Source organism: Scyliorhinus torazame, chromosome 21 (assembly GCF_047496885.1).
Source record: "Scyliorhinus torazame isolate Kashiwa2021f chromosome 21, sScyTor2.1, whole genome shotgun sequence".
Taxonomy (NCBI): Eukaryota; Metazoa; Chordata; class Chondrichthyes; order Carcharhiniformes; family Scyliorhinidae; genus Scyliorhinus; species Scyliorhinus torazame.
The window spans coordinates 3,318,822-3,338,924 of record NC_092727.1 but is presented as its reverse complement, the minus strand read 5'-3'; the positions used below and the strand labels follow the sequence as shown (position 1 = coordinate 3,338,924).

Sequence of the window (20,103 nt, the reverse complement as noted above, 5' to 3'; positions counted from 1 at the left end):
GGCGCCCGCTCGCGCACTCATTCTCTGGCGCCCGCTCGCGCGCTCGTTCTCTGGCGCCCGCTCGCGCACTCATTCTCTGGCGCCCGCTCGCGCGCTCGTTCTCTGGCGCCCGCTCGCGCACTCGTCCTCTGGCGCCCGCTCGCGCTCGCGTTCTCTGGCTCCCGCTCGCGTTCTCTGGCGCCCGCTCGCGCTCGCGTTCTCTGGCGCCCGCTCGCGTTCTCTGGCGCCCGCTCGCGCTCGCGCTCTCTGGCGCCCGCTCGCGCTCGCGTTCTCTGGCGCCCGCTCGCGCTCGCGTTCTCTGGCGCCCGCTCGTGCTCTCTGGCGCCCGCTCGCGCTCGCGTTCTCTGGCTCGCGCTCGCGTTCTCTGGCGCCCGCTCGCGCTCGCGTTCTCTGGCGCCCGCTCGCGTTCTCTGGCGCCCGCTCGCTCGCTCGCGCTCTCGTTCTCTGGCGCTAGCTCTCTCGTTCTATGGCGCTCCCTCGCTCTGTCGCTCGCTCTCTCGTTCTCTGGCGCTCCCTCGCTCGCGTTCTCGTCCTCTGGCGCTCGCTCGCTCGCGTTCTCGTCCTCTGGCGCCGCTCGCGCGCTCTTCCTCTGGCGCCCGCTCGCGCTCGCGTTCTCTGGCGCCCGCTCGCGCTCGCGTTCTCTGGCGCCCGCTCGCGCTCGCGTTCTCTGGCGCCCGCTCGCGCTCGCGTTCTCTGGCGCCCGCTCGCGTTCTCTGGCGCCCGCTCGCGTTCTCTGGCGCCCGCTCGCGTTCTCTGGCGCCCGCTCGCGTTCTCTGGCGCCCGCTCGCGTTCTCTGGCGCCCGCTCGCGTTCTCTGGCGCCCGCTCGCGCTCGCGTTCTCTGGCGCCCGCTCGCGCTCGCGTTCTCTGGCGCCCGCTCGCGCTCGCGTTCTCTGGCGCCCGCTCGCGCTCGCGTTCTCTGGCGCCCGCTCGCGCTCGCGTTCTCTGGCGCCCGCTCGCGCTCGCGTTCTCTGGCGCCCGCTCGCTCTCTCGTTCTCTGGCGCCCGCTCGCTCTCTCGTTCTCTGGCGCTCGCTCGCGCTCTCGTTCTCGGCGCTAGCTCTCTCGTTCTATGGCACTCCCTCGCTCTGTCGCTCTCTCTCTCGTTCTCTGGCGCTCGCTCGCTCTCTCGTTCTCTGGCGCTCGCTCGCTCGCTCTCTCGTTGTCTGGCGCTCGCTCGCGCTCTCGTTCTCTGGAGCTAGCTCTCTCGTTCTATGGCACTCCCTCGCTCTGTCGCTCGCTCTCTCGTTCTCTGGCGCTCGCTCGCTCTCTCGTTCTCTGGCGCTCGCTCGCTCTCTCGTTCTCTGGCGCTCGCTCTCTTACGCTTGCTCTGGTGCTCTCACACGCATTCTCACACTCGTGTTTCCATTCTCTTTCGCTCGCGCTCTGTGCTCGCTCAAACTCTCGTTCTCATGCTCTCGTCGTCTCGGTCTCGTGCTCGCAGGGCTATGCCTGTAATCTCTTCCAGTCCCACAACCCCTTGAGGTACCTGCGTTCCTCTAATTCTGGCCTCTTGCATTCCTGATGTAAATTGTCTGGGCCAATGTCTGTGCGGAGTCTGCGCGTTCTCCCGTGTCTGCTTGGGTTTCCTCTGGATGCTCCGGTTTCTTCCCACCAGTCCCAAAGCGCATACATTTAGGTAATTTGGACATTTTGAATTCTCCCTCTGTGTGCCCGAACAGGCATTGGAATGCGGCGCCTCGGGCTTTTCACAGTAACTTCATTGCGATGTAAGCCTACTTGTGACAATAAAATATTATTTGCTGTACTCTTGGGTGCTGTGCCTTTAGTTGTCTGGGCTCCAAACTCTGGTACACCCTTCCTGCTCCTCTCCATCTCATTTTTCTCCTTTATGGCCCTCCTTAAAACCTATCTCGTTGACCAAGCTTTTGGTCATCGTCGATAATATCTGCTTTGTGTTTTATAGCGCTTCTATGAATCACCTTGGGATGTTTCTTATGTTAAAGTTGCAATATAAATATGATGTTGTTTGGGCTACATTCGCAAAATGACTATTTTGATAAGTTGCTGGAGAGCAGGTGCTGTTTATAGAATTGAACTCCAGTAACAAAAACCAATTCAGAAGAAGAGAAGAGAAGTCTGTGCAAAGAGAATTTTAGTTAATTTTAATACAAGGATAGATATTTAAAATGGCACGCCAAAGTTGATTGTGTTGTGTGCCTGTGATGTTCAAGGTTACAACCTGGATGGAATGGGGTAATAGGGACGGTGGGGCATAGTCACTCCCAGTGTTGGTGTATTGTATTGGTGCCATCAGATCAGGAAAAGAAAAGAAAATTGAAGAGTTTAAACCAAACTGAGATTTCAGATGATAAGAGCCTCACCAACTGAAATTCGTGGATTTCCGGTGACGGCGGGCGGGAAGCGGCCGCACAATGGAGAGCTCCCGTTCGGCAACGGCATTTTCGGGGCTTTAAGCCCGGTCCCAGGGTCCACGGAGGCGGCAGAAACAGGGAGAAGGCACGGAGGAGGCACAGTGAAGACACAGGAGGGAAAAAAAGAACAAAGAAAAATGTTGAGGGTGAGCAAAAAAACGGCCGGAAAAAAAACAGCTGGAGGTCCGTCGGGGAATGGAAAGGTCACCGCGGGGTCACCAAAGAAAATGGAGGCTGGAGCACCAGGGAAGGCCGCGCTGCTTACGGCTGAAGAAATAACTAAGGTGATGGCTACGGAATTTGAAAAGCAGATGGCGCAGATTGCAAAATGCATGGAGACGGTGAGGACTGAGATGAGGGAGGTTTTGAGTGTGCTGGTGGAGGAGGCGGTTTCCCTGGTGAGGACGGAGGTGGCGAGCGCAGTGGTGGAGGTGCAAGAGCAAGGGGAGGCGCTGGAGGAAGTGGAGGAGACGTTATTGCAGCACGGTGATCAACTTGCCTCGATGGGGAAAGAGATGCGGAAGGTGATGGACACTAACAAGGATCTGCGAGGAAAAATGGAAGACCTGGAAAATAGATCCAGGCGACAGAATTTGAGGATTGTGGGGCTGCCCGAAGGAGTTGAAGGACCGAAGCCGACTGAGTATTTTGCTGCGATGCTGGCAAAACTATTGGGGGAGGGGGGGATCCCTCCCGATATGAACTGGATCGGGCTCATCGGTCGTGGAGGACTGTATCAAAGGCGAGTGAGCCGCCAAGGGCAGTGACTCTGTGCTTCCGTAGGTACAGTGTGAAGGAGAAGGTCCTGAGCTGGGATAAGCAGAAGCGGGTGGTGCAGTGGGCTGGAGCTGGTATACGTGTATACCAGGACTTTACGGTGGAGCTGGCGAGGAGGCGGGCTGCCTTCAACCGGGTGAAGAGGGCACTGTACATTAGCAAGGTGCGGTATGGCATTGTATATCCAGCGAAGCTGAGGGTGACTTACAAGCTCAGGGACTTTTATTTTGGAACGGCGGAAGCAGCGGAGGAGTTTGGGAAAGCAGAAGGACTGTGGCAGAACGGACAAATTGAGGAATGGCCATGTGCCGATGTAACCTCATGACTGTATTTTCTTCTTGCGCGCGGGTGTAGAGACTAAAGGAGCCAATGTGGTATATATTTGGACAAGGGACGGGACTTTCACTCAAAATGAGGGTTCTTTGGGGTGTAGGTGGATAGGCGAGGTTTGTGTGCTAAAAGGGGATCTTTGGGCTTTCTGAGGGCCGGGCAAGGGGGAAAGGGACCCGGGCGGGGGGCCTCCACGCTGGCCGGTTTAAGCCAGCCAGTGAACGGGAGTGAGGTGGGGGGAGGGGCTGCGGCTGCCGGAGCCTGGCAGAACAGGGTCAGAGTGGTCTAGCCGGGGTGGAAAGTTGGGGGGGAAGGAACCGAGGTTGGGAGGAGGAGTTTTACAAGAGGCAGTGGACGGGAGGAGCTGGAGACCGGGGGTGGGGGGGGGGGGGGGGGTGGAGCTGTGTAAGATTAAGGGTGACTACGGGTAATCCCTGATTTATTTTGTCATTTGTTTATGTAAACATGCGGGTTGAGGTTTGGGGGTTGGTGGGTAGATGGGATCGTTGTTATTATGGGGACTGACAAATCTTGCTGATTATTGTTTATTGTTGATGGATGTAAATGTGGGAGAAAATGTGAAAAAGGCGGAGAATAAAAAAAAAGAGCCTCACCAACTTATTATTTTTTTCCCCTCAGATTCATCTGCACCTGAAAGACCTCCCAAGCCATTACCTCGCCGAATCAACTCCGAACGCAAATCCAGTCCGAGTCGGTCAAACAGCTGTAATATGTCACAGCAGCAGACTCTCTCAGCTGAGATTGACTGCCTCTTGAGTCAGGGTTACTCATATCAGGACATCCAGAAGGCATTGCTGATTGCACGAAATAACGTGGAAATGGCAAAGAATATTCTTCGAGAGTTTGTGTCTGTACCTTCCCCTGCAGATATTGCAACATAGCCAACCCTCAGGACACTGCCTGCAGCTAGCCAGAGCTTGTGGGTGGGGCCTGATTATACCTTGAGTGACGACGTGCCTAGTCTAACCCTGTCACCTCATTAATTTGAATAATCAGGTCCGTGCAATTACTGAAATACTGGAGGATGGTAACTCCTGCCTCGTTTTTCAATCCAGCTGTGGGCTTTTTATACATGAAGGTATTGTTAAGATGTCTGAGCTTGACAAAGTTGCATTTTTGAGAGCAGTTATCACATACAAAGGAAAATTGCAATCCATATAAAACTGATCCCAATTGATTCATTCCTGCATAACTACCATAATGTTTTGAATATGATGTGTGGTTCCGTTTCCAAAAAGCTCCAGAAGTGAATGTGCCATCACACATGGATATTAAAATAATTTTTTCCCAAATTGGAGCCCAAAATTCAGAAATATGTATTCTACATTGGGCGTATCATATTCAAAAAATGTATGCATCCGAAGTGAGTAATAACGGGCGCAAAAACAGAAAATACTGGACAATCTCAGCAGGTCTGACAGCATCTGTGGAGAGAGAACGTTCCGAGTCTGGATGACTCATTGTCAAAGCTCTTTGTAATAACTGGCCTCTGTCTGCCTGTGCAAGTATCGTGTAAACATAATTGAAATATTAATATCGAGTTGGGATTGAGAAGTCGTGGTTGCAGAATAATGAGCTTTAAAAGTAGACCCGGCCTGACCTGGTATTGCTTGTAAATGACTGGCACTGGGAATGTGCAGCTGCTGCTGTGGAACCAGGTTAGCACTTGTATCAGCCAGCGATTTAAAAAAACACACGGGTCTATTTGTACAAACAGGAAATATTTGCACAAAATAAAATATAGTTAGAAAGTTGTATTTATACTGTAGCTGGTGGTATATAGGAGAGAGAACTTTAATGTCAAAAGGGGACCTGTTCAGGCCAGTGGTGCAAAGTCCCTGCCATGACTAAATCTGCAATGATGAAATGGGCTTCACTGCGCAACTCTAATCTATATTTTCCCCATTGAAATATTGTGCTTGGCATGAGGCTCGAGTGTAAAGAGCAAGCAAGAGTGAAAATGAATGACAGGGTGATCAGTGCAGCACTGATACTGAGCAGGGTATTCAAGCAGATTGTGATTCATTCCCAGCTGATGGAAACATCATTACTAGTTTACCCAGAAAAAATCCTCTGGATAAAAAATACTTGGTTTATAAATCATTGTGTCACAGTCCATTTAATCACAAGAACATGAGGAAAGTCAGGGATTGTAAATTGAACCCTGACTCATTAAGCCCATCTTCCAAAAACATTAGCCCTATCCTTATTACACATTTGCCCATTCAGCCCCAAATCAAAAAACATACTTGTAATTTTCAATGTGCTGCTGACCCATGTAATATCTGAATTTATATTTGGCATTGAGCTGTGATTCTGACTGATTCTAATGACCGTATTTGAAATGACCAAGCAACGGAGAAGCCATACAAAAGCAAAATACTGCAGATTCTAGAAATCTGAAATAGAAACAGGTGCTGGAAATACAGAGTCTGGCAGCATCTTTGGAGAGAGAGGGATGAAATAGAGTTAAAGTTTCAGGTCAATGACCTTTCATCAGGACTGATTTCATTGACCTGAAACATTAATACATTCTCTCTCTTTTCTTCTCCTACCTTCCTCCACAGATGCTGCCGTATCAGCATTTTCTGTATTAATGAAGAAACCTTTTCTATTTGGATTGCAAATTGACTGAAACAGGATTGAACAGAAGCAACAGTTGGGGTGCTGCAATTGGTCACAGCTCCCCTCTGCAAGAAATAGGAAAAATCACCTGATTGCTTTCCAGTGACTCCAGCAAAAGTGCATCTATCTGCTGGTGCATGTATCTCTGTCAATCTGTGATTGTGTGTGTTCGATTGTGCAGCTATGGGTTGGGCACCTTCTAATAGTAGAGTAGTCTGAGTTTGTCGAGCGCTAAAAGGGTTGCTGATCTGGAGACTTGAACCCCAGAATGAGTCATACTTTCAGGAGGGGGAGGGCAAATAGAAAAACTGAGCAGGAACTGTGGGTCTGTTGATAAGTTACAGCTTTTATCTTTAGTTAATTGCACTGGTCTAGTCTTCCTGTTCTTTGCACCCCTGAACTGAATAATGCCTAGTAAATTGTGCTTTAGCTCCTGATGACAGGCTATACCCAATACAGCACTTTGATCAGAAATACACACCACACACCATCCTGACTTGGAACTGGATATCCGTTCCATCATTGTCACTGGGTCAAAAACCTGGAACTTTCTAACAGCACTGTAAGAGTGGCTACACCAGATAGACTGCAGCTATTCGCGAAGGTGGCTCACCACCATCATCTTGAGCTGTTGGGCGCAGACAACAAATGTTGGCTTTGCCAGACGCTCACAATAAAAATCTTTTCAAAATTGTTTTCAATCAAGTTTGGAGATGTAGAAATTTGCTACCTATTAATGCTTCTAGTTCAAAACTTAGTAAAATCAGGATGACATTTTTTAAACTGCCACACCAATCAAGTGAGACAAACAGCAATGTTACTGGTGCACTTTTAAATCATTTTCCTACTTTTCCTATGCAGGCATTGCTGTTGGAAGTAATTTCGGTGTGCTTTTTTTAACCATACTGTTGTGATCAATAACCAGCCAATACAACTTGACATGACATTTACTGTGAAGTTCATGAAAGTATGTGATGTTGGCCATTCTGCAATGAAAACATTGTACCTATAATAAATCTTATAGAATCATGCAGCAGAGCAGGATTTGCCCATTGTGCCAGCACCAGGAAAAGTTCATCAATTAGTCCCATCCCCACTCTTCCCTCAAAGTCTTGGATGTTGTTTCACATTGCCAAAAGCGCAGTGGTTTTGTTTTTGTTTACGTTTCTGCCCTAATAGCGTGTTTACAGATTTTAGTGGGAATAGAACAGGGATCAGATGTTGCAATTTTAAAAATAATTATAATAATTGTATAGGAAGTTCTCCAGTTTCATATTTGCAAAAGTAAGTTCTTGGATGAAAATTCTGGTCCAAGTGCTGGAAAGGTTGTACGTTGCATAAACCATGTAGAATTTGATTGCATAATCCTGTGTTCTTATTAATTATTCATCCATCCTTCCACTTAATTTGAAAGTTTAAGAAGTTCATTGAGACTAGCTCACCTAGAACTTCATAATGTTGTGCTGCTTTTTAAACCCAAGCTGTGGGCCGTTTCCTCATTAAAGGAGCTGTTTTCATCAATCAGAATAAATGCAAACATATGTGATTGGGTATTGTAATGGAGAATAGAAGGTTGACTGTGGTCAACTATCCTTTTTCCAGTACTGTATACATTGTTCTGTCTGATGTCAGGCAGAGTTGAACACTGGATGAACATGCCTGTAGAGTTGACTTAATTGCTGATATAGGAGGTGCAACAAAAATGTTCTTTATCACAATTGTCTAATAGCCTAATTTAATTTTATTCTTGCTGTTTCAGAACAGCCTCGTTTTCTAAATGATATAATTAATTGGATTAAAAATAATTTTCTTATTTAAGATTGCAATACTTTGATTATAACATGCTTGTAACCAGTTTCACAGGCATTTGGTGAATCACCAGGTTGCCTGGTGTATTCCAATGTATTGTGCCATATTTGGGTGTGTTAGTGGTCATTAGTTACTGAGTGTAAATCTCTGGTAACAAGTTGTGTTTTAATGTTAATTGTTACTTTATATGCTCCAGGTTGGATCTGTTTGTTGTTGTGATCGTTTGTACTTATTGGTCAATGGTTGGCATTAAATAACTGGATTTTTCATGTCATTTACCTGAAACACTGGCAAAAGCTGTCAGTGTTGCACTTCAATATGGCTGTCATTAAATATTATGGAAATTAAACATCATTAACCAAGTCCAATGGAAGATATGCCATTTTTTGGTTTCCCAGGAGGCATAAGATGAAAAATAACCCTTTTGAGTTACGGTGGCAGCTTGTTTAGGAAGATTTGTCGGATAGTGATTATATGAAGAGCAATCACATTCCCCACGAAAGAAGAATTATTAATTTGTAGCCTGCTTACCTGTGAAAAATGTTTTTGCTTGTCCTCCAGAGCCATGATTGAACTATAGGGTTGATTCCAAAATTCTGAAAGTCCCTTTCAGTAACCTTGTACTCAGTGTGAGCCATGTTTTTGTTTAATGACTTGTAGTTTTTAAACTATATCAATATTTTCTCTCAACTATGGCGTTGAGCATGGCCGGTGAATTTAGTTCTTGATTTATTTTTATTTTCTTCCCATGTCTCCACATAATACTCCACCGAGCGACTGTGTGAATTGACCAAACTGCTCCCAAAAAAAGGAAACAAAAGTAGTCTTTGAGCTTTCGGTTTGACATTTTAGTCTGGAGTCCATGCATAAACCTAATGACAGTGGCAGTGAGTAGCTGAGGATGGGACACATGACATTATCCCACTGCAAGTTTACATACCAGATCCATCTCTGTAGATCAGTGAGGTTGTTTCTTCACAGTTTTAGTAATGTGTCCATTTCAAACTGAACAGGGGAATGTGTGTTATTTCTAATTTGACATTGCTCTCTAGTTCAGGACATTAGTCAGAAGGAATTTTACAGGAAATCCAGTTGAGAGGTGGGGTCAAGTAACTTTAGTCAAATAATCTTAAACCTACTAATTTGTTAATGCTTCCGTTAGCTGCAGGAGAGGATTTAGCAAATTCAGATAATTTCATGGCTTGGTTTGATATTTTGTGTTATTTTGCTTATTTTGTGTGAGAAAGGCACGTCATTCAAAGAGTTTTTGATTTTAAAAGTATACAACTATTTTAATTGTGAAATTAACTGAGATTAAATATGAAAATGCAATATTTTGAAAAACCTGGGTTTACTCTCGTAATCACCGTGCTTGACCAGATGCAGGGATTGAGAGTATTTATGTTCATGCAGGATAAAATGTAGTGTTTGTTTCAAAAGTCTAGCTGGCAGCAGGGCTGTTAACCAGAGTCTTATTGAAAAGTGCATTTGTCAATATTTGAGATATGGTATTCTAACTTCCCTCTCACCATAGCCCTCAGTGGAATGAACAGAGGGTCACCGCCTGTTCATCCAACTCCTTTAACTGAATCTAAATTATGAACATCATTTCTAGAGCGCTCATTTTTTAAAGAATCTTTCAAACAAACCCGAGGGTATTCGCTGCAACTTCAGCTGGTAAATTATGATTCAGTGCAGAAATGACGGACTCGCCCTCCATTTAAAACCTGTGTGAAGTATCTGCTGAGCTGAACTAGTTATCCAAGGGGTATTGTATTGGGAAGAAATTTTGAATTTGAGGCTGAGAGCTGAACTTTTAAGGGAAGTGGAGTTTATATAATACTTACTGCTGCTTGCAGATGAAAAGCAGACTTGAGACCCCAGATAGTCAAGCTGGTGACCATTAACCACTACAGATGGCAGATGTGGGTTGTAGTTTAATTCATCTTTCAATGTCGGGTGGCATGGTGGCACAGTAGTTAGCACTGCTGCCTCATGGCACCAAGGACCCAGGTTCAATCCCGGCCGTGGGTCACATCTGCAGAATGTTTCTCCTCTTCTAACTTTGAGAAATTGCCTCCTGGGGAGGGAGGAAGAGCCAGTCAGTGTCCAAGGTAAGTGTGACATGAAGGTAAATAAGCAGATGAGAGCATATGAATCAGATTATTTGCTTTAACCTGATTGCCCATTCTTCCCATGTCTTGAGTGGGTCTCACCCCCACAACCCAAAGATGTGCAGGGTAGGTGGATCGGACATGCTAAATTGCCCCTTAATTAGACAAAAATGAATTGGGTACTCTAAATTTGTTTTTAAAAATTCATCTTTCAATATGACTCAAACTTGAACTTTAATAAACATCGCAGTTTAGCATGTTTTTGCATGCTAAACTTAAGACTGGATTGAAACTGAAGTTCAAAATTTCATGAAGTTAGGAATTCTTGCCCTAAATTAATTAAGTCCAGCTGTAGGTAGTAAGGCAAAACGTTTTCAGGTAATCAGGGTTATTTTTATATTTTAGAAAAACAATTTTTAAAAAAATGTTAAAACCTTGACTTCTGAATTACATACATTTTCAGCAATTGCCATGCAGCCTGTTTATCAGAGGCCTGGTTTAGGGTTAGTTTATTTTCTTGTCCGAATTTTGGAAATAGGCACAGAATGTACTCATTCCAATCATCCTCACCAATTTAAGAAGAAGTTTAAATTTTAACAAGGAACACAGTTTTACCTGTATTGAGCTTCTCGCTGTGTAGCATGTGCAGTCATTATTTGTGTACAGTACAGTCCAACATTAGTTGATTTCCTCAGGATTTCAGGAAGGGTTACATTTAGTCAATGTAATGCAAAGTTTTTTGCATTGGATCTGCAGAATGTTTCTCCTCTTCTAACTTTGAGAAATTGCCTCCTGGGGAGGGAAGAAGAGCCAGTCAGTGTCCAAGGTGAGTGTGACATGAAGGTAAATAAGCAGATGAGAGCATATGAATCAGATTATTTGCTTTAACCTGATTCAAATCCTATTGCTTTATAGTTCATTAAAAAATTTTCAAGTAAAATATTAAAACTTCTCATGCAAAATAGGCAATCTCTCCACAACAGCAGGTCCAATGGATCTGTAGAGTTTGCTGGATTTTGATTCTGATGAATCACCGAGCTGTGAATGTGTTGTATTGTGCTCTCCAGTGTTATCGTTGGGTGTCTCCAGTGAGTATGCAGGTTGTGGAGAAATCATCTTGTGAAGTTCAGGCTTGAATTATGCAGTGCCTTATCTCATCTCGAAAATGCTTGCCATTGTGCAAATTATTTTGGATTTGCACTGACCATTGAGCAAATGCAATAAACAGCAATGAGATGAATCACCAGTTAATTTCTCCCTGTTCCTCAAATCGCGCCATGAGAGCTTTTAACATCCATCTGATTAACTCATTTCATCCACATGATGGCAACTCCTACAGTATGGAGTGTTCACTTGGAGTATAAACTCAGATGGCTCATTAAAGGCTAGAACCTGCAACTCTCTAGCCTGGAGATGAATGCTACCAACTGAGCCAACCTTTTTAAGTAGTTGAATTTCGCATCAAGATGGATTGAGTCTGAGCCATGGTAGCAGAGAGTTTAATTTGATCTTCCACTTGGGCAGCTCCTGTCAGCAGCTGACCATAGAGCAATTAACAAGTCTCAGAATTCCACTGTTCCAATTGAAAGAGATTGCATTGAGAAAAGAAACCTGGGTGGATTAAGAAAACTGCAGCGTCTGCAGATATGAGAGGGAGCGAATGGTGAACCCACGGTTGAAATTATTTGTAGCAGTGATTATTTCCTATGAATTGAATGCGGGACTGTGGTTCGTAGGTGATGTGACCTGAATACTTGAGCTTTGTAAAGTGAACATCCACTTTCTGGTATGTCCCGGGCTTAGTTTGGCATTGCGCTGGATGGATTATAGTATGGCATAGTTTCAGGCTTAGAACTGATGAGGATGGTTAGGGACAAGAAGGTACAGAGGCCTTACAACCACATACACACTAGCAGAAGGTAACAAGGGCCTGATTTTAAAGGATGTCTATATTAACCCTTTGAGTACTCGATAGCTTTCCAAATATGCACTTGCTTTGCCTCGACCTCTGAGGAAAGGATTTTCTGTAAATTTCATATGTTCAATGTTATAAATGTAGAAATGTACAGAATTGCAGGACGTTTAAGTCACAGTATTTTTATTGAATACTGTAATCTTAAGATTTTAATTTTTGGTGAAAATGCTACTATAAGAGGTGATCTTCAATGCTTTTGAGATAATGAAGGTTGAGACTTGCCATGTGATTAGCCAGTCTCTGTGCCCATTTCAAGCAATGCGTCTGTTTCCTGAGATTTTAATTTGTTTTATTCTGCACTGATGTAGGACGATCTTTCATTTTGTTCAGGGTTTTTTGTGCTTGCAATATGTAATTTTTTAAACTTCTAACCTCATCGCAGATTCTGGAAGTTCTGTGCAATTAATTTATATTCATTTAAGTGCTCTCTTACTGTGTTGGTAAGTGTTTTAAGAAATAGCAAATGGAAAGTACTATTGTGAAATAATGTATTAAATATTACTGAAATCATACAAGCTTGTGTACAGGGTTTTATTGAGAAGTCACAAGCATAAAGAACAGTTCTGTTAAGGAAATAAAACCTATTGCCTGATGGCTAATTTTTTTCCCTGTCACCTCAGCTGTGAGATTCTGTATTTGTGTCTCATTTCTAATGAGCAATTCCTCTCTCAGTTTCGACTTTCTCCTTTCTTATCCCCCTCTTTCTCTAATCAGACGGAGGGATTTGCACCTTCAGCTTCTCTTACCCACACACTGGGTTGAAAGGTTATGTTTGTGTGTCTCTCACCGTTACTCCCTTTTTCACTCATCAGTGCTACTCTGGTCAGTGGTCCCCAAAATTCCCTTGTTCCTCCCTGGCTGCACTGTATGCCTCCCAATTACATCCTCACTATTGAAATCCAATCTCCTATGATAACATCCTCACCCATTCTTCATTCACTCCTACTGATTGCATGGCTGCTGTATCTGCTTTGTCATGCTTTCCTTGTTTAACTTTTCGTTCTGAAGAAAGTTCTGCACCTGAAGTGTTCATTTGTCTTTTCTCTTAACAGGTGCTGACTAACCTATGTATTTCAACATTTAATGTTTTTATTTCCAATTTCCAACATCTATTTTTTCCTTTGCGATTTAAAGGGACAAATTTCTAAAACTGTTGATCTGTCCACAGGCTATCTGATTCACCTGCAAGTTAAGTGAGTTAATTCTAAAATGTAATTTCATCTTTGTGAGACCACGTCTGGAGCAGTGCATGCTGTTTTGCTCTCCCATTTTAAGCAAAAAGGATATGAAATTATTGGCGAGTGTATGGAGGAAGAGCCTTGTATGCAGCACTACTTTTAGAATAGGAGAAAAGATTTACACCAAAAATGATAAAACTTTGATCCAAAATTACTCCAGAAGGAACTGTTGATCAGTCACCTATCAAATGGAACTTGGCTTCTGCTCACTCCAGGTATGATGGCTACATAATTTGGATTACATTTTGCAATCATGTTGAGTGTCCACAGAATCTGGGACAAGAGTGAAGTATTTATGACTTCGGATTATTTATTGGATTCTTTCTAGCAGGTCACAACATGTAGGTCTAATGTTAATGACAATGAACTGATTCATCCGCCTGCACATTGAATGTGTCTGGTATCCTGAATCTTTAGTATGGACTATTTAATGTACTAATGTCCATAAAGTGCATCTCGTTTAGTTGGTCCCTGATAGCGAGATAAGTGATAATTTCATGCAATCACATATCAATGGGTTTCCGAGAAGAAAATATCCTGTGTAATTGATGTGGGGATCTCTTCAACATAATAGATTTCATCGAGTGCTGTATCAGGCCTGAGGAGTTATGTTAGGTCTAAGAGTGATAGGACCACATTTCATGGTAGTCTTGATGATGGACAGCTCTTGCCCTGGATATCCAGGTGTTAGGCTTGAAGTTGGATGCCTCCACTTAGCTCACTGATTAGTTTACAGCCAGCAGGATTCAGTCTGGTCAGAACTGATAACACAGGGAAGACTTGTTTCACCTAGCTGAGGGGCCAGTTACCAGGGGACACAGATTTAAGATGTTGGTAGAAGGATTAGAGGGGACCTGAGGAAAACTATTTTCACCCAGAGGATGGTGGGTGTCGGAATTCACTATCTAAGTTGATGGTCGAAGCTGAAATGCTCATCTCGTTTAAAATATGCCTCAATCTGCATATAAACTGCTGTGACCTACAAGACTATGGACTGGGTGCTGGAAAGTGGGATGAAAATAAACGGCTAGTTACTTTTTTGTTCTTTTTTGGCCAATGCAGACATGGTGGGCTGCAATGGCCTGCTTTTGCTCCATAACTTTTCTCTGGTTCTAACTGTGTGGTTGAGTGTTAGTGCAGGAAAAGGGTCATTACAATGTTTGACAATATGAAATTGGTAAAAATTTGTAATTGTTATGGAGTGTTATTATGCATCTTATTTAAATCCCTTGCTGATGTCACCCGTAAGTGCTGTTATGCCATCTGTTGTCTTTGTCACCTGTGTATATTTGTATTTAACTGTATTCTGTTACTGTTGTTTCTATGTTTACCTAGCTACTCCCATTTCTGAGTCCATACTGTATTTTAAACTGTTATTTTTATACATTAAAAAATATTAACTTATCACGTGCTTTCGACTATCTCTTTATGGTCAAGTTATCACATTTTTTTGGCAACGAGGATTTTAAAAAGTAATTTCAGCACGTTCAATACAAAAGTTTGCTCGTTCACCCACGGAAGACAAGTTAGCAAATCCATGGATTTGTTTGTGTCGATAAGTGAATTTGTGGAAGAGAACGAGAACTGGACTGAATATGTGGAAAGGTTGGAACAGTTTTCTTGGCAAATATGATTGCAGGTGAAGCTAGAAAGTGCTCAATTTTCCAGAGTGTGTTTGGGGCAAAGACTTACAAGCGAGTGAGAAATCTAGGTACACCGTAGAAATCATGGCGGGGGGGCATTTCATTTGTGGATTTAATTACACTTGTTCAAAATTGCCACAATCTAATCCCTCAGTAATTATTTCAAATTCCATAGACACTTTCGGAAGATGGGACAATCTATAGCTAACTTTGTTGCTGAATTGCGCCAGCTCTCTGAACATTTGAGAGTTTGGACAGTTTTGGAAGTCATGCTTAGGGAAAGACTAGCTTGTGGCATTAACAAGGACCGCATTCAGCGCCGTTTGTTTGGAGAAGCCATGATTACTTTTAAGAAGGCTCTACAGATTGTTCATGGCATAGAATTGGCTGCCAATAATGCAAAACATATTTAGACGGCCAATGGCGGCATGCAGGCAAGAGCACTGCATAAAGTAAAGAAAGAAGCCGTAAAAAGGTGAAGGCTGTGGAGTGTTTAGTGTGGTGAGTCACATTATGCAAATCATTTTAAGTTCATGGATGCTGTTTGTCACTAGTGCAACAAGAAAGGGGCATTTAGTGAAGAAGTGCCGGGGTGCTAAGAGAAAGTCGAAAGCTGAGCTGGGACCTTGAAATGCGCCAAAGCCTCAGTCGACGCTGCATCACTTGGAAAGCTCAGACCAGGCAGAGTAGAACTATTATGAAATGTTTAATATGAGTGAGGGGTGTGCAGAGCCTATTTATGCAACAGTGAGGTCGATGGATAGAAGATCAAGATGAAGGTGGATGCATCTGCATCAGTCATCAGTGAGGAGACCTTCAGGAAGATTTGGGCTTTAAGAAGGCACCAGCCCTTTAATCAGGCAGGAATCAACCTTTGAATGGACATCGGCAAGATTATACCATTGCTTGAAGAGTCAGTGACGGATATTGCATGTAACAGCCAAGAAACAAGAATACAGCTTCTGGTAGTAAAAGGACATGAGCCTGGTCTACTAGGGTGGGACTGACTCGGGAACATTCTGTTGAACTGGGGTGAGATACAGCACACAAGTGATAGGGCGTCATTCAGAAATATCCTGATGTTTCCAAAGACTAACGGTACATTGCGGAGCATGATAGTTAAATTGTTCGTAAATTCTCAGGCTACTCACTTTTTCAAACTGAGCACCGTGCCCTATGCCATGAGAGGCAAAGTGGAGAAGGAGTTGGAGCAGCTCGAAAGGTAGGAATCATTGGACTCATTCAGTTTACACATTGGCAGCTCCAATTGTTCCTGTTCCTAAAAGTGGTGGTACTGTGCACATTTGTGGGGATTACAGACTTAATATTAATCCGGTTTCCAAGTTGGATGCTTAACCATTGCCGAGTGTACATAGAACATAGAAAATACAGCACAGAACAGGCCCTTCGGCCCACGATGTTGTGCCGAACCTTTGTCTGGGATTAATCATAGATTATCATTGAATTTACAGTGCAGAAGGAGGCCATTCGGCCCTTTGAGTCTGCACCGGCTCTTGGAAAGAGCACCCTACCCAAATCAACACCTCCACCCAACACCAAGGGTAATTTTGGACATTAAGGGCAATTTATCATTGGCCAATTCACCTAACCTGCACATCTTTGGACTGTGGGAGGAAACCGGAGCACCCGGAGGAAACCCACGCAGACACGGGGAGGACGTGCAGACTCCGCACAGGCAGTGACCCAAGCCGGAATCGAACCTGGGACCCTGGAGCTATGAAGCAATTGTGTTATCCACAATGCTACCGTGCTGCCCTTAAGAACAAATAAATCTACACTATATCATTTTACCGTAATCCATATACCTATCCAATAGCTGCTCGAAGGTCCCTAATGTTTCCGACTCAACTACTTCCACAGGCAGTGCATTCCATGCCCCCACTACTCTCTGGGTAAAGAACCTACATCTGATATCCCTCCTATATCTTCCACCTTTCACCTTAAATTTATGTCCCCTCGTAATGGTTTGCTCCACCCGGGGAAAAAGTCTCTGACTGTCTATCTATTCCCCTGATCATCTTATAAACCTCTATCAAGTCGCCCCTCATCCTTCTCCGTTCTAATGAGAAAAGGCCTAGCACCCTCAACCTTTCCTCATAAGACCTACTCTCCATTCCAGGCAACATCCTGGTAAATCTTCTTTGCACCTTTTCCAAAGCTTCCACATCCTTCCTAAAATGAGGCGACCAGAACTGTACACAGTACTCCAAATGTGGCCTTACCAAAGTTTTGTACAGCTGCATCATCACCTCACGGCTCTTAAATTCAATCCCTCTGTTAATGAACGCGAGCACACCATAGGCCTTCTTCACAGCTCTATCCACTTGAGTGGCAACTTTCAAAGATGTATGAACATAGACCCCAAGATCTCTCTGCTCCTCCACATTGCCAAGAACTCTACCGTTAACCCTGTATTCTGCATTCATATTTGTCCTTCCAAAATGGACAACCTCACACTTTTCAGGGTTAAACTCCATCTGCCACTTCTCAGCCCAGCTCTGCATCCTATCTATGTCTCTTTGCAGCCGACAACAGCCCTCCCTACTATCCACAACTCCACCAATCTTCGTATCGTCTGCAAATTTACTGACCCACCCTTCAACTCCCTCATCCGAGTCATTAATGAAAATCACAAACAGCAGAGGACCCAGAACTGATCCCTGCGGTACGCCACTGGTAACTGGGATCCAGGCTGAATATTTGCCATCCACCACCACTCTCTGACTTCTATCGGTTAGCCAGTTCGTTATCCAATTGGGCATATTTCCCACTATCCCATTCCTTCTTACTTTCTGCATAAGCCTACCATGGGGAACCTTATCAAATGCCTTACTAAAATCCATGTACACTACATCCACTGCTTTACCTTCATCCACATGCTTGGTCACCTCCTCAAAGAATTCAATAAGACTTGTAAGGCAAGACCTACCCCTCACAAATCCGTGCTGACTATCCCTAATCAAGCAGTGTCTTTCCAGATGCTCAGAAATCCTATCCTTCAGTACCCTTTCCATTACTTTGCCTACCACCGAAGTAAGACTAACTGGCCTGTAATTCCCAGGGTTATCCCTAGTCCCTTTTTTGAACAGGGGCACGACATTCGCCACTCTCCAATCCCCTGATACCACCCCTGTTGACAGTGAGGACGAAAAGATCATTGCCAACGGCTCTGCAATTTCATCTCTTGCTTCCCATAGAATCCTTGGATATATCCCGTCAGGCCCGGGGGACTTGTCTATCCTCAAGTTTTCCAAAATGCCCAACACATCTTCCTTCCTAACAAGTATTTCCTCGAGCTTACCAATCTGTTTCACACTGTCCTCTCCAACAATATGGCCCCCCTCATTTGTAAATGCAGAAGAAAAGTACTCGTTCAAGACCTCTCCTATCTCTTCAGACTCAATACACAATCTCCCGCTACTGTACTTGATCGGACCTACCCTCGCTCTAGTCATTCTCATATTTCTCACATATGTGTAAAAGGCCTTGGGGTTTTCCTTGATCCTACCCGCCAAAGATTGTTCATGCCCTCTCTTAGCTCTCCTCATCCCTTTCTTCAGTTCCCGCTTGGCTATCTTGTATCCCTCCAATGCCCTGTCTGAACCTTGTTTCCTCAGCCTTACATATGTCTCCTTTTTCCTCTTAACAAGACATTCAACCTCTCTTGTCAACCATGGCTCCCTCACTCGACCATCTCTTCCCTGCCTGACAGGGACATACATATCAAGGACACGTAGCACCTGTTCCTTAAACAAGTTCCACATTTCACTTGTGTCCTTCCCTGCCAGCCTATGTTCCCAACTTATGCACTTCAATTCTTGTCTGACAACATCGTATTTACCCTTCCCCCAATTGTAAACCTTGCCCTGTTGCACGTACCTATCCCTCTCTATTACTAAAGTGAAAGTCACAGAATTGTGGTCACTATCTCCAAAATGCTCCCCCACTAACAAATCTATCACTTGCCCTGGTTCATTACCAAGTACTAAATCCAATATTGTCCCTCCTCTGGTCGGACAATCTACATACTGTGTTAGAAAAGCTTCCTGGACACACTGCACAAACACCACCCCATCCAAACTATTTGATCTAAAGAGTTTCCACTCAATATTTGGGAAGTTAAAGTCGTCCATGACTACTACCCTGTGACTTCTGCACCTTCCAAAATCTGTTTCCCAATCTGTTCCTCCACATCTCTGCTACTATTGGGGGGGCCTATAGAAAACTCCTAACAAGGTGACTGCTCCTTTCCTATTTCTGACTTCAACCCATACTACCTCAGTAGGCTGATACTCCTCGAACTGCCTTTCTGCAGCTGTTATACTATCTCTAATTAATAATGCCACCCCCCCCCCCCACCTCTTTTACCACCCTCACTAATCTTATTGAAACATCTATAACCAGGGACCTCCAACAACCATTTCTGCCCCTCTTCTATCCACGTTTCCGTGATGGCCACCACATCGTAGTCCCAAGTACCGATCCATGCCTTAAGTTCACCCACCTTATTCCTGATGCTTCTTGCGTTGAAGTATACACACTTCAACCCATCTCCGTGCCTGCAAGTATACTCCTTTGTCAGTGTTCCCTTCCCCACTGCCTCATTACACGCTTTGGCGTCCTGAATATCAGCTAGCTTAGTTGCTGGACTACAAATCCGGTTCCCATTCCTCTGCCAAATTAGTTTAAACCCTCCCGAAGAGTACTAGAAAACCTCCCTCCCAGGATATTGGTGCCCCTCTGGTTCAGATGCAACCCGTCCTGCTTGTACAGGTCCCACCTTCCCCAGAATGCGCTCCAATTATCCAAATACCTGAAGCCCTCCCTCCTACACAATCCCTGCAGCCACGTGTTCAGCTGCACTCTCTCCCTATTGCTAGCCTCGCTATCACGTGGCACCGGCAACAAGCCAGAGATGCCAACTCTGTCCTGGCTTTTAACTTCCAGCCTAACTCCCTAAACTTGTTTATTACCTCCACACCCCTTTTCCTACCTATGTCGTTGGTACCAATGTGCACCACGACTTCTGGCTGCTCCCCCTCCCCCTTAAGGATCCTGAAGACACGATCCGAGACATCCCTGGCCCTGGCACCCGGGAGGCAACATGCCTTCCGGGAGTCTCGCTCGCGACCACAGAATCTCCTATCTATTCCCCTAA

The 20,103-nt window shown here is 44.6% G+C and overlaps 1 protein-coding gene across 1 annotated transcript in view; it reads left to right on the top strand.

Annotated features, from left to right (window-relative positions):
• Positions 1–14,685, top strand: part of cbl (Cbl proto-oncogene, E3 ubiquitin protein ligase) — a 294,821-nt gene extending 280,136 nt beyond the window's left edge. Inside the window, exon 16 of the mRNA XM_072486364.1 lies at positions 4,139–14,685. Within this exon, the coding sequence (XP_072342465.1) occupies positions 4,139–4,401 (263 nt within the window). The 3' untranslated portion in view covers positions 4,402–14,685. The remainder of the gene's footprint in view (positions 1–4,138) is intronic.
• The last annotated feature ends 5,418 nt before the right edge of the window (positions 14,686–20,103 follow it).